The sequence below is a fragment of the Polistes dominula genome, unplaced genomic scaffold, assembly GCF_049000335.1.
Source record: "Polistes dominula isolate Pdom_NZ unplaced genomic scaffold, Pdom_raw_medaka contig_28, whole genome shotgun sequence".
Taxonomy (NCBI): Eukaryota; Metazoa; Arthropoda; class Insecta; order Hymenoptera; family Vespidae; genus Polistes; species Polistes dominula.
The window spans coordinates 5545556-5558185 of NW_028300879.1; the positions used below are offsets into that span (position 1 = coordinate 5545556).

The 12630-nt window shown below is 26.5% G+C and overlaps 3 protein-coding genes across 5 annotated transcripts; 1 reads left to right on the forward strand and 2 right to left on the reverse strand.

Moving 5' to 3' along the window:
* Nucleotides 1–1033: 1033 nt before the first annotated feature.
* On the reverse strand, nt 1034–5693 carry LOC107066905 (STAM-binding protein-like A). Of its 2 annotated transcripts, XR_016177213.1 has the most exons (10): nt 5588–5693; nt 5085–5246; nt 4912–5010; nt 4656–4829; nt 4279–4464; nt 3888–4194; nt 3683–3795; nt 3497–3599; nt 3265–3424; nt 1034–3173 (listed from the first exon to the last, which is right to left on the reverse strand). XR_016177213.1 is itself a non-coding variant. In XM_089174425.1 (8 exons), exons 1-8 carry the CDS (start codon nt 5225–5227, stop codon nt 3359–3361), a joined length of 1191 nt encoding a protein of 396 aa, XP_089030551.1. In that variant the 5' UTR covers nt 5228–5554; the 3' UTR covers nt 1034–3358. The 2 variants fall into 2 exon arrangements, 1 of the variants encoding a protein (XP_089030551.1); XM_089174425.1 differs by lacking the exon at nt 5588–5693 and having other exon boundaries at nt 1034–3424; nt 5085–5554.
* A 355-nt stretch (nt 5694–6048) lies between these two features.
* Nucleotides 6049–9051, forward strand: shop (sulfite oxidase). 2 transcript variants are annotated; one of them, XM_015321923.2, is made up of 7 exons: nt 6049–6806; nt 6899–7534; nt 7647–7833; nt 7903–8028; nt 8098–8290; nt 8363–8563; nt 8628–9051. In XM_015321923.2, the coding sequence occupies exons 1-7, from the start codon at nt 6766–6768 to the stop codon at nt 8927–8929; spliced, it is 1686 nt and encodes a 561-aa protein (XP_015177409.2). In that variant the 5' UTR covers nt 6049–6765; the 3' UTR covers nt 8930–9051. The 2 variants fall into 2 exon arrangements, with proteins under 2 accessions (XP_015177409.2, XP_089030534.1); XM_089174408.1 differs by having other exon boundaries at nt 7665–7833.
* A 2-nt stretch (nt 9052–9053) lies between these two features.
* ProRS-m (prolyl-tRNA synthetase 2-like protein, mitochondrial) lies at nt 9054–11712 on the reverse strand. Its single transcript, XM_015321944.2, has 6 exons — nt 10757–11712; nt 10398–10649; nt 10032–10293; nt 9747–9928; nt 9455–9667; nt 9054–9368 (listed from the first exon to the last, which is right to left on the reverse strand). The coding sequence occupies exons 1-6, from the start codon at nt 10868–10870 to the stop codon at nt 9054–9056; spliced, it is 1338 nt and encodes a 445-aa protein (XP_015177430.1). The 5' UTR covers nt 10871–11712.
* Nucleotides 11713–12630: the final 918 nt, after the last annotated feature.

The window sequence follows — 12630 nt, forward strand, 5'->3', positions numbered from 1 at the left end:
TATTTACAAAGATTTGTTTCATATATATAAATTATATTATATATAATTATAATTAAATATATAAACACAGATATATTTTTATTATTATTATTATTATAAATATAATTATTAAATATATATAAATAAATTAAATATAATATATATTTATTATATTTAATAATATATTTGATTAATAATTATTAGCAACCATAATAATTATTATTATATTATGTATATATAAAGATATTATAGAATATTAGAATTAATTGTTCGCTTATGCAATAAATATGCATACGTGGAGTAGATCGAAATGTTTTGAGCTTAATGTAAAAATAATTTTTTTTATTTTTTGACATAGTCTCACAAAACTTTTCAACCCACTCTCATATAATATATTATATATATATATATATATATATATATATATATATATATATATATATATATATATATATATGTATTTTATTATTAAAAATTTATTTATTTTAATTATGTATATTTCTTTTGGTATTTATTTGTAAAATTAATATATATTATATGCAGATATATTTTCAAAAATATTTTGAACACCTTCCAGTAATATTTTCCCATAAGATTCGTCAAAAGTAAGATTCATGTTTATCATGTGTGGATCGTAAAACTTATCTCGAGTTTCGTATGATGTTGCAGGTTTAAATGTGTCTTAAAATATAAAAATTATTGCAGTTCATGACGAAATCTATCGAAAAGTTTACGTATTACGAAAAACGCGATGGCAAGTGACCAAAAACAATTCTTTCTTCTCATTTTACAGGAAATAATATTGCATTTCGTTATTATCGATTGCATGCCTACGTAACACGATACTCTTATGCCATTATGAAAAGAAATGATGATGTATGAATTAAATTCAAAATGCTTATCCTTTTCCCGCCTTTCTCTTTTCAAAATGGCGTATTTCTTGGTAAGGTGAATAAACGTGGCGGTGGTGGGGGGAGGCGGGAGAGAAAGAATGATTTAATGGTAGGACGAATGCAAAGTGGTTGATTAAAAAAAAAAAAAAAGAAGAGAAGGGTGAATATGTGTTCTATTTTTTTTCTTTTTTTTTACGAAGCTATAAATAACACATATTTATATAGGATGTCTCAAAAGTTGCCTTACCGAATTGAAAAATTAGAAATACTTTTTCCTTCTTTGCAAACAAGTTTTTTTTTTCAAAATAGCGCCACTGTGGATCCATACTTTATTTAAAAAACATTAACTGTACAGATTCATATTAATTAAAAAATTATTTCCATGTTAGACTCAACATTTTTCAATTCATTCAAGTACTTTAAAATAAAATAAAAAAATAAAATATTTTTATTCAATTTAATAAACCAATATTAAGATTTGTTGTCTTTTGTTTTTCTTTTCTTAATATAGCAACTTGTTAGATTTCCTGTATACGAATAAGAATTTACGGAATGCAACAGTACGTCATCATGGAAATATATTATAATTTTAGGTCCTGGAAGTTTTCAATAGACGTCATTTTTTCCATTTCAGGAGTTATACTACCAGGTAGTCGTTTTATTCAATGAATTTGATTAGTCAACCTCACGTATTGACTGTTATACTATGTATATATAGTACAGATGATTCTTTCAAGATTCCGGTTTACATGCTAATGAGAAATACATACATATGTTAACACTATGCCCTCGTTTACCTTTCACTGTACTCTAACGTAAAATGGATATGTTTAATCGAACTAGAACGTATTTCGTTTAAAGAATAAAAAAATGTATTATAGTTTCACTTTGATAAGAGACATTCGTTTATCTCTTAAAGATTATAAATTTAATATCTAAAAGAATTCGAATAAATTCCATTGGTAAGTGTAAGAAAATATTATCAAATGATAATATCCGATACTAGGATCTTGAAGATATCAATGCTGTATTACATTTTTAAATTGAATACACGTGCTGAGATACAGATATATGTATATATGTATATTATATAAATTGCATAGTAATAATAGTTTGACCCTGCTACAAATAAAATCCTGTTAAGCGTGAAACCCCTCAAAGTACTTAGGTAGGTAATTCGATATACATATGTGCAAGGAGAAGTGAATGGGAACCGAGACGTAGTTTTTTATTGCTTTGTATTTAACTAAGAAAGTAGATATTATCCGGGAACAGAATGGGACCAGCATTCTCACGAAATGCACGACGAATAATAATAGTCTGGTCCTTTTTACATGATCCTTCTTTTTTATTTTTCTTTATTTACGATTAGAAACAGAAAGAAAAAGAAAAAGAAAAAGAAAAAGAAAAAAACATAACAAAAAGAACAATCCTCTTTCCTAATGTTTATTACATTCTCGATTAACTCGATCGATGGATTATTCTTTTATTATAGTTATTCTAACAATAATTTAACTGTATACATATATATGCATATATATGTATATAGGTAATAATTATATATATATAAATATGTTTATATATTAGTTGATTTAATTTAAGTATATTCTATTAATTTAAATCTCATACAGAAGATTTCTTTTACAATACTTTAATGTGAGTTTGATTTTTAAGATAAATAAGTTTCAATTTATATAAAAAATCAATTGAAAATCTAGTACATTGTTTTTAAGCTGCTGATGTGTGTGATTATCCATTGAAAGTATATCTTGTATATATATGAATATATATGAATGCTTTTTAATTACGTAGTTTGGAAAAATAATTTGTGATCATAATTATAAATAAAATGTCTAATATTATATTATTATAATTAATATAAAGCGCTATGAACACCATTAATTTTTGTATTATTTGTTTTTGTTTCTTTCCCAAAGGCACAGTAAACTTATGTTTTATATATAAACGAAGCCTTATACCGGAGAGAATAATGTTCATATAAAAATTTAAGTTCATTTTTCACTACGGCAAAGTTATTTCAAGATTATTCATTTAATTTGGAAATAATTGTTGACTATCTATACATAAATGCACTTTTCGGACTGATTTCAAACATTTGATGGTATTCGTATATTATATTTCGTAGTGAAAAATATCTACTAATTTTGTGTTCTTTTTTTTTTGTTAATTAAATGCTCAAAAGCAGAGCAACAATAATGCTTCAGAGTTAGTTAAGAAGAAGTCAGTGTTCGATACTTCTTCACATTTAAAGCTGTCTGTATATTAATCACCTACATACACCTTTAACAATAGAATTCAATATTAACAACAATTTAATATCAATGGATGGAATTTAAATGATATCAAACAAAAAAAAAGAGAAAATACCTACATGATTTTTATGATGCTGTGATTTGTAATCTTGCAATGAATTAAAGAAAACATATTTGTTTATATTGATTTGGATTCTAAACGAATTAAAGATGTCATTTTCTTCTTAAATCGACTACTTCCACAGGTGCAGTTGGATCTAATTTACAATGTTTTGCTTTCTAAAAATGAAATGAAAAATATATTCATTATTATGATATACAAAAGTAATAGTACGTTGTGTAATTATGTACCGTATAAAGCGAAGGTTCTGTTGGATGAGGATGAAAACCAGTTTGTCTGCAATTAGCTATATAATCTAGACCATATTCTGGAGTTAGAATAAAGAAAGCTGTCCTATATAAACAAATTAAATATATATGTACATTTTGTTAATCAAAAAGAGTTAGAAATTATAAAAAATCATTTAATTTACTTACTCGTCATATTTAGGTGCACAAACAATAGCAATTGCTTCAGCCATCATAAGTTGATAAGAACAATGTGTATGAAGGTCCACGCTAGACAAAAATGCTGTTTGTGTTGGATGCGTCTATAAAATGATCAAACAATTATTATTATTTTTATTTAAATATTATTATAATAACTGTTAATATTATATTTTATATTTGTATATGCACATACATGTATCCATCCAAGAGTAATTAAATTATGATTATCTTGAAAGTCAAAAATATCCTCTTCGTTGAGCGTTAAACAAGAATCAGGGGATCCCGTTTGTTGTGGAATTAATAAATGAGTGATCAATAATTTATTACGTTCCAATTTTCCTGTTAATATGCCACACGTTTCTTTGTTATTTGTTGTATTATTAAATGCTAACGAAAGGAAATTTTGTATCAATTTGTTGGGCAAAATAATATCACGTAATTGGCTGCTGTCGTTTGAAAGTATAGTAGGTTTTGTTGAACGATCCACTCTAGGTATATTGCTAAAAAATATTTGCTTTTATATATGATGAAATTATTTCAAATGTTACAGATGTCAAATTTTTATATGCTGAAGTGAAACATACTTGTCCTTTAAAGACTGAGGCTTACTATCGATGGATAAACTTTTTGGTGGTTTAGGAGTCGGAGTGAATCTCTTTACAGGTAATTTTATGTCATCTTTTGTCTCCAAGAAATCAGTGTCAGCGAACTTAGCTCTTACAGCTTCCATTGCTGCCAATTTATTTTTTCTTTCTTCTTCTTCTTTTAATCTACATGAATAATAATAATAATAATAATAATAATAATAATAATAATAATAATAATATATATATATATCAATAATGATTGTAAGCTATACACAAAGATTGAACTATGTATAAAAATGGGAGAAGAATATTATTATAATAATATAAATTAGTTTTATATTTGTTAATGAAAAATTGAATATTAGAATTGATACCTCTGTTCTTCTTCTCGCCTTGATCTCTCCTCGTCCTGATACTGTTTCAATAACTGTTTCTTCAGTTCCTCAGCCTTGGGAAGAACTTCTCGCAAAATTTGCTTAGTCGATTCTTTTTCTTTTGCTGTTACCTTATGATAAAGCTGATGTTTGCTCATTTTTTCTACAAAAAGTCTAAACAAATAAAAATCCTTTAAACCATTGACATTTGTTATTTCCAGAAACAGTAATCAATTAATATACACAAAACCCTTACGTTATAAATCTGACAAATAATTGATACGCTTCTTCATAATTGCCTTCCTTCGTATATACATCGGCTTGTCTGATTAATTGCAATCCAGAACGATAATATCTAAAAATCATACAATGTAAATACATGAAAACAGTCAAATTCTGAACGTAAAAGAAATTGATTATTGAAAATACCTTTTAGGTGGAATGTTATGTTTTATTTCCACTTTTGAAGCTTTCTCCGAAAGCATTTTTAAACGTGTTTCTGGATCTGATATTTCTGTCATTTTGGTGATAGACAGTTCTCCACTCTTACTTTCTGATTTATTCCTCTCCATTTTACAAATGTTAGGTTATCTTAAAGAAGTCAATTTGTACAAAAAAGTAGAAAAATCAATTATTATACACGAATAATATTTATGATGACATAATGATTATACGAAATGACACTGCTATAGAATATGTGCGTTTTATAGACTAAAATGACAATAATTAGAAGCAATGACGTTCATTGTTATAACGATGAAGAAAAGTTAACAAAAAATTAAATAAATAAATTTAGAAACGATTAAAGAAATATCTGATAAATTCAGATAAATTGAATGATATTGCACTGTGTCTGTTGTTATCATAAAGGCATAACGAAAATATAATATAGATTTGACAAGCATATACAAACTAACTTTATATATACATACATATCTCTTTTCTTTTTTTATTCTTTTAATTCCTTCTCTTTTCTTCTTTATCATTCGCGTATCATGCACGACTTTACCGACAATACGCATAGACAGAAATAGAAAGCAGCACTGCTGATAAGAGAATAACGAATGATAAAATAATATCGATAATATCGTTTCGATAGATTATTTCGATTAAATCATTGTTTATTTATTAGATAAAAGAAACATTTTGTAAAAAACTTACGATCGATCAACGATATTTATTTACATTATTTACAATATCTATATATATATATATATATATATATATATATATATATATATATATAAAACATAAATAATATCGATATGTAGGGCAATATCAAAATAAAGATGCAAAACCTTGAGGTATCATCTTATCTTATCAAAAGTGAGAGATATATAATCGATACAAGTTTACATATCACTAAACTATTGACGCCATGTTACTAGTGGTGCTAGTAGTTTAGATTTTGTCCGTACGTGTCGCTAAAATCGCAAACAATTCCATTACTCTTCTTTTCTTTCACTTGTCATTTCTTTATCGTTTGTGTTTTTGATTTCGAATACAAAGTAGTTATTATATAAAGATTGTTATGCAATTTTCTTACGATTTATATAAAAATAATTATAAATACATTTTTATTGTCGATACATTTTATTATTCTTTGATAATTTCTAACCAATCAGTTTTCATTATTGTAAATTAATGGACCAATCAAAAATTTTCTCTGAATAATATACATGATTATTTAGATTTATTCAAAATTCAAATGTTATTATACGTATTAAAGTATATTGATTATCCTTATCAATATGATAACAAAATCAATATTTTATTATTTTTTCTATGGATAATTTAAATCTCAGAGAAAGACTCTTAATAAGATACTGGTATTAACTCAGATAAAACAGCTGATCATTATGTCTCAATTAATAGTTAGTTTTATTTGTACGTGTATTTTCGGATGAGTGTAAATAAAACAAGATAATCATATACGATTGTAGAAATATTTAATCAACTGTATGTGAAAGAATTAATAACAATATAACTTTTAATATTTTACAATTTTTGTCATAGTATGACATTTAATAAACATATTACTTGATATTATTACTGTAATGTACAAAAATGAAAGTTTAAAGTTATAAAGTTAGTTTTTTTATATTTCATTATGACACTACAATCAAAGCTTTTTTTTAATGCAAGACGAAGGTATTTATTCTTAAATTCTTTTCCTTTTTATCGCATATTTAAATTCTATTTTTATGTTTATTACATATAATAATTGTTCATTTACATTTCAGGTCTGAAGTAATATTATCCAGATTATTTTTAACCGATCATGTAAATGCTCATAAGCATACTTTACAACAAAAAGAAAAAATTTATGCAAATAAGGAAGATGTCAAGAATTATTTTAACATTAAATATGTTGCCAGTTTTGCAGTCACCGCTTCACTTTTAGGTATATATTTTTACAATACATTAGAAAAGGAAACACAGTCATCTGAAGAAGCAAAGGATAATGAATGTGGAAAATTAAAGAAAGATTTACAAACTTACACGCTAGAAGAAGTAGGAAAACATTATAATAAAGAAAATCGTATTTGGGTAACTTATAAGGAAGGAGTATACGATATTACGGATTTCATTGATCGACATCCTGGTGGTTCTTCTAAAATCATGATGGCAGCTGGAAGTTCAATAGAACCATTTTGGTCAATCTTTGCTAATCATAACACACCTGAGATATATGCTCTCTTAGAATCAATGAGAATTGGTAATATATCTAAAATAGATGCCAAATCAAATAGTAGTGATTTAAGTGATCCTTATGCGAATGAGCCTACTCGTCATAAAGCTTTAAAGATTAATGGACAGAAGCCCTTTTGTGCAGAAACACCATCTTCTTTATTAATTGAAAGCTTCCAAACACCAGCGTAAGCAAAATAATATAATTACTAATATTTATTATTAAATATTCTACAGGTAGCTGGATAGTTGATTGAATTAATTATTTTGTATAAGATTTAAAGTAATTTCTATTTTTAGAGATCTTTTTTATGTTAGAAATCATCTTCCCGTTCCTGAGATAGATTTAAAGACCTATACAGTAGAGATAGCTGTAGAAAGTGATACTAAAAAAACATTAGATTTCGATGCGATTAAAAATTATCCTAAATATACGATAACCAGTACTATAATGTGTGGTGGAAATAGACGTTCAGAAATGGCAGAGGTATATTTTTATTAAAACCTCATTTAATTGTAAATTAATTAAAAATTATATTAATATATCTTTGATTAGGTAAAACCATTGAAAGGTCTAAGTTGGGGTGTAGGTGCAGTTGGTAATTCTACTTGGTCAGGAGCACGTTTGTGTGATGTACTGAAAGATTTAGGAATAAATGAAGAAGATTATGATCATGTGCAGGTACTTTAATTTTTAATAAACATACATTGTTTCTATAACTTCTTATTTATATTTTTTTCAATGTGTTAGTTTGAAGCTCACGATGTAGATCCAAGTGGTACACCATATGGTGCAAGCATTCCTATTAGTAAAGCCATGGATCCTAGAGCTGATGTATTATTAGCATATGAAATGAATGGAGAACCTATACCAAGAGATCATGGTTTTCCAGTTAGAGTTATTGTTCCTGGAGTTGTAGGTGCAAGAAATGTTAAATGGCTTGGTATGTAGATCACAATATTATTGATCTAAATTTTATAGAATGTAATTATAATTTTCTTTTTTCGTTTTGCAGAAAAAATAATTATTTCTAAAAAAGAAAGTCAATCGCAGTGGCAGCAAGGCGATTACAAAGCTTTTTCTCCTAGTACTGATTGGGATAATGTTGATTTTTCAAAAGCACCAGCTATACAAGAGATGCCTGTTATTTCTGCTATTTGTAAACCAGAACAATCAGAAAAAGTTACAATAAAAGATGGCAAAATAGATGTTAAAGGTATATGATTTTATAAAAGTACAAATCTAAAAAGAAGTATCTTATTACCTAAATTATTTTCTAGGATATGCTTGGTCAGGTGGTGGTAAGAAGATAATCAGAGTCGACGTAACATGTGACCAAGGAAATACTTGGCACACAGCTGATCTTGTAGGACAGGATCTTAATGCTAAACCAGGTCGACATTGGAGTTGGACTTTATGGAGTATTAATCTTCCTGTTGATGTGAAATTAAAGGAAGTTGAAATTTGGGCTAAGGCTGTTGATGCGTCTTATAACGTTCAACCGGAAACTGTAAAAAATATTTGGAATTTACGAGGTTTTTTGTGCAATGCATATCACAGAGTAAAAGTTCAATTAAACTAATATGAAATAGTGATAAAATTATAAGATAAGTTTTTAGATTTTTTTAAAAGTAATCGATATTTGTTTTATATTATACATGTATTATTTTATATGTACAAAAGAAAACAACATTTTTATCAAGATACTACAGTCTATTTTCTTGTAATAAAATATTTTCGGATTCCTTAACATCGCTGTTCATGAAGTAATCAGTCATACTTTCTAAAGTAACTTCATGATATTTATCATTATAAACGTCATATAGTTCAAACACTGATTTTGATATTACAGTTTTACCAAGGATTATAGCATAAGGATATCCAGTGGTTCGTACATATAATAAACGTTTACCTATTGTTAAATTAGTTCTGTCATCAAGAATTGCATCTATACCTAATTTACATAAAATATCGTATATTGGTTCAATATAAGACGCTGCAGATTCCTCTTTGCTTCCTTGCTGTAAGATATATATAATATTATAATTTTATACATCACAAGATATTAAATGTAACATATTTAAAATTTTTTTCTTCAATTAATTACCTTCGGTGGAATAATACAAACTGTAAAAGGTGCTATACACTTAGGCCATTTGATTTCTTCCTTAGTTGACAAAATTTCAGCTGATGCAGCCATAATACGACTTAAACCAATTCCAAAACATCCCATTACAAGAGGTTCTTCTATATTTTGATCTCTATATACTGCGTTAAATGGTTTTGAATACTTTGTATCTAAGAGGAAAGTATGTCCAACCTGAATAGTTTAAGGTATGCAGTAAGTATGTGATAAATAATTAAATTGTGTTTTACATTTTTATATTTTAAATAAATACCTCAATTGCATTATGTGCTTGTAATTCTGTGTTGCAGTGTGGACATTCCGATTGCGTAGATATATTTTTATTCACACGATAATTGCAAGATTGACACGATAGAACAATATCTTCCCCGCTGTTAGACAAATAATGATATTCGTGGGATAAACAACCACCAATGGTTCCAGTATCACCTTCCGCTGTAAACCATAAAATATCATTGAGGTAAGTACAATGAAATTCTTTATGAAATTTATATAAAAAGAAAAAGATTAATTATATTCAAATACATTAAAAAATTACCTTTGATATATTCTATTCCAATTTGATTAAATATATTATTATAAGCCTCGCATACAATATTATACGTATCTTTGGCATCATCCATATTAAGATTGAACGTATACAAATCTTTCATAATAAATTCTCTACTTCTTAACAAACCTAAACGTGGTCTCATCTCATCTCTCCATTTGCTAGAAATTTGATATAATTTGAGAGGTAACATTTTTGGAGTCAATGGTCCCACATTTTTGATCAGATTGCATATAGCTTCTTCAAAAGTCTGCAATGTAGTTTATACCTGCTTAAAACGTTAAACTTATAACATAATATCTTGTTAATAAAATAATTATATATTAAACATAGTTTGTGTTTTCAAATGCTTACTGGACCAAGAACGAATTCTTTATTGTATCTGTCCTTAAGTGTAAACAATTCACTTTTATCTGAATCATATCTATTAGTTTTTTGAAATAATTTAGTTGACGTTAATGCAGGTAACAATATTCTTTGAGCACCAATCTTCGTCATTTCTTTATCTATAATTGTTGAAAGTTTATTCAATATTCGATATCCTAATGGTAATAACACGTGCATCCCTTTATTAACTGGTTTAATTATACCATTACTGACCATATTCTATAAAAATAAAAATAAAAATACAAATTTGATATGTAATAAATTAGTATAAACAAAATATATATTATCTTTTGAATATTGATGTATGTTATATCAAAAATATTTACCACATAACCCTTAGAAACTACTTCAGTCTTATCAAATGTATCTGGTAATGTAGTTAGCGATGAACGAAATAATTGGGATACTTTAATTATTTTGTTGAATTTTTTACTCGCCATTGTCACTTTTGTTATTTTAATTTTTATAAATAATAGGTTTAATAGAGAATATCATAGAGACGATGGAAACACCGTAGTACGACAATGTAGATGTCGTTACTGTAGTGTTTCGCGATACTAAAATAAATACTACGATGTTTCTTAATAATAAAACATAATAGTGAAGTGAAAACTTCTTTAGAATGAGTGTGATTTGAAAAAATTTTTCAAAGTGTTTTATTATTTACTTTCTTTGTAATTATTATAAAAATGCGCGCCTGTATGAATGCAACCCTCCAGACACATTTTGAAAATGTTGCTTGCGAGCGCCATCTGTGGGGACGGAATTTTTTCTGCCCGAAAGATAGGCAACCCGTCATACATACGTGTATAAACAGTTTTGACTGCGAAAAAATTCCGTCCCAGTAGATGGCGCTCGTAAGCAACATTTTTAAACAGTGTCTGGAGGGTTGCATACGAACAGGCGAGAATTTTTATATTTAAATAAATATATATATAAATAAATAATTGCAAATTAAACGTACAAATAATATTATAATAATATTATATAACAAATTATCGTCGAAACTGGTTTATTTGAAGGTTTTTCTTCTAACTTGTGTGATATGCATACATGTTTTTTTTTTATTATTTTAATTTTTATAAACAATAGGACTAATCTAGAATATCATAGAGCATAACAAAAATACTAAGAATGTTATTATCTTGTTTATTTATTTATCTATGCAGAAGTTTTCCAATAAAGTATTTAAAATGTAATCGATTGAAAAATTGCGCGTTTTTTAAAAAATAATATGAATAAAAAAATAAAAATATATTTATAAAAGAGCTAACACATTTACGTGTAATATAATATTCAATAAATTATATTACTTTAAAGAATTAAAAAAAAAATATTCATTAAATTAATAATAAAAATTGTTATATATTTTTTTTATTTAAATAGGATATAGAAATAGAATAAAATAAAATGGTGTATTATTAAATATATAGAATAATAAAATGAACGATAGGACCATTTCTAGAATATATTGCTATATACACACTTTAATAACCAAAAACAAACATTACAGTAATAATATTGTTGTTATTAATATAATATTATGTAATAATAGAATCGTTTATCAATCGTAGTGTAAACACTAAAAATGTTGCTTCCTCATTTATTTTGTTATTTGGAAAGAACGATGCGGTAATCTTCGCTTAGCTCTCATTCACATTCTCATTTTAATAATATGTTAATTTTATAATCGTCGCGAAATATAATTCGTTAAAGGGTCCAGCGTGATTTCAATTTTTATTCGATCAAGAATAATGGTCTTCTTCTCTTCGCACATTTTTCTTTTTTTCTTTTTGCGAAAGAACAAATAATTACATTTGTTGTTCCACGCAAATTGAATAAAGAAAAATAGCAGAAGAAGAAGAAGAAGAACAATAATAAAATCGTTATCCTTTATTTAATTTCATTTCATTTCATTTATATTTTTGTTTTCTTTTTTATTTATTTATTTTTTTTTTAATTATTTCTCGATCAATTTACAAAATCACACCGAACCAAACAACGAGATTTGCGTGGCCGAATTCGTGGCACCGTAGACGTTTATCCTTAGAGTAATAAATATTATAGTGCAATATCTAAAAAATCTGTCTTTTTTATGCAACTTACACATTCAAATACAGTGTACTCGAAAAATTTACAATATTATTGCCCTTACAAACATTAAATCTCTATTCGAGCGGTGGTTAATCCGCGATACCTT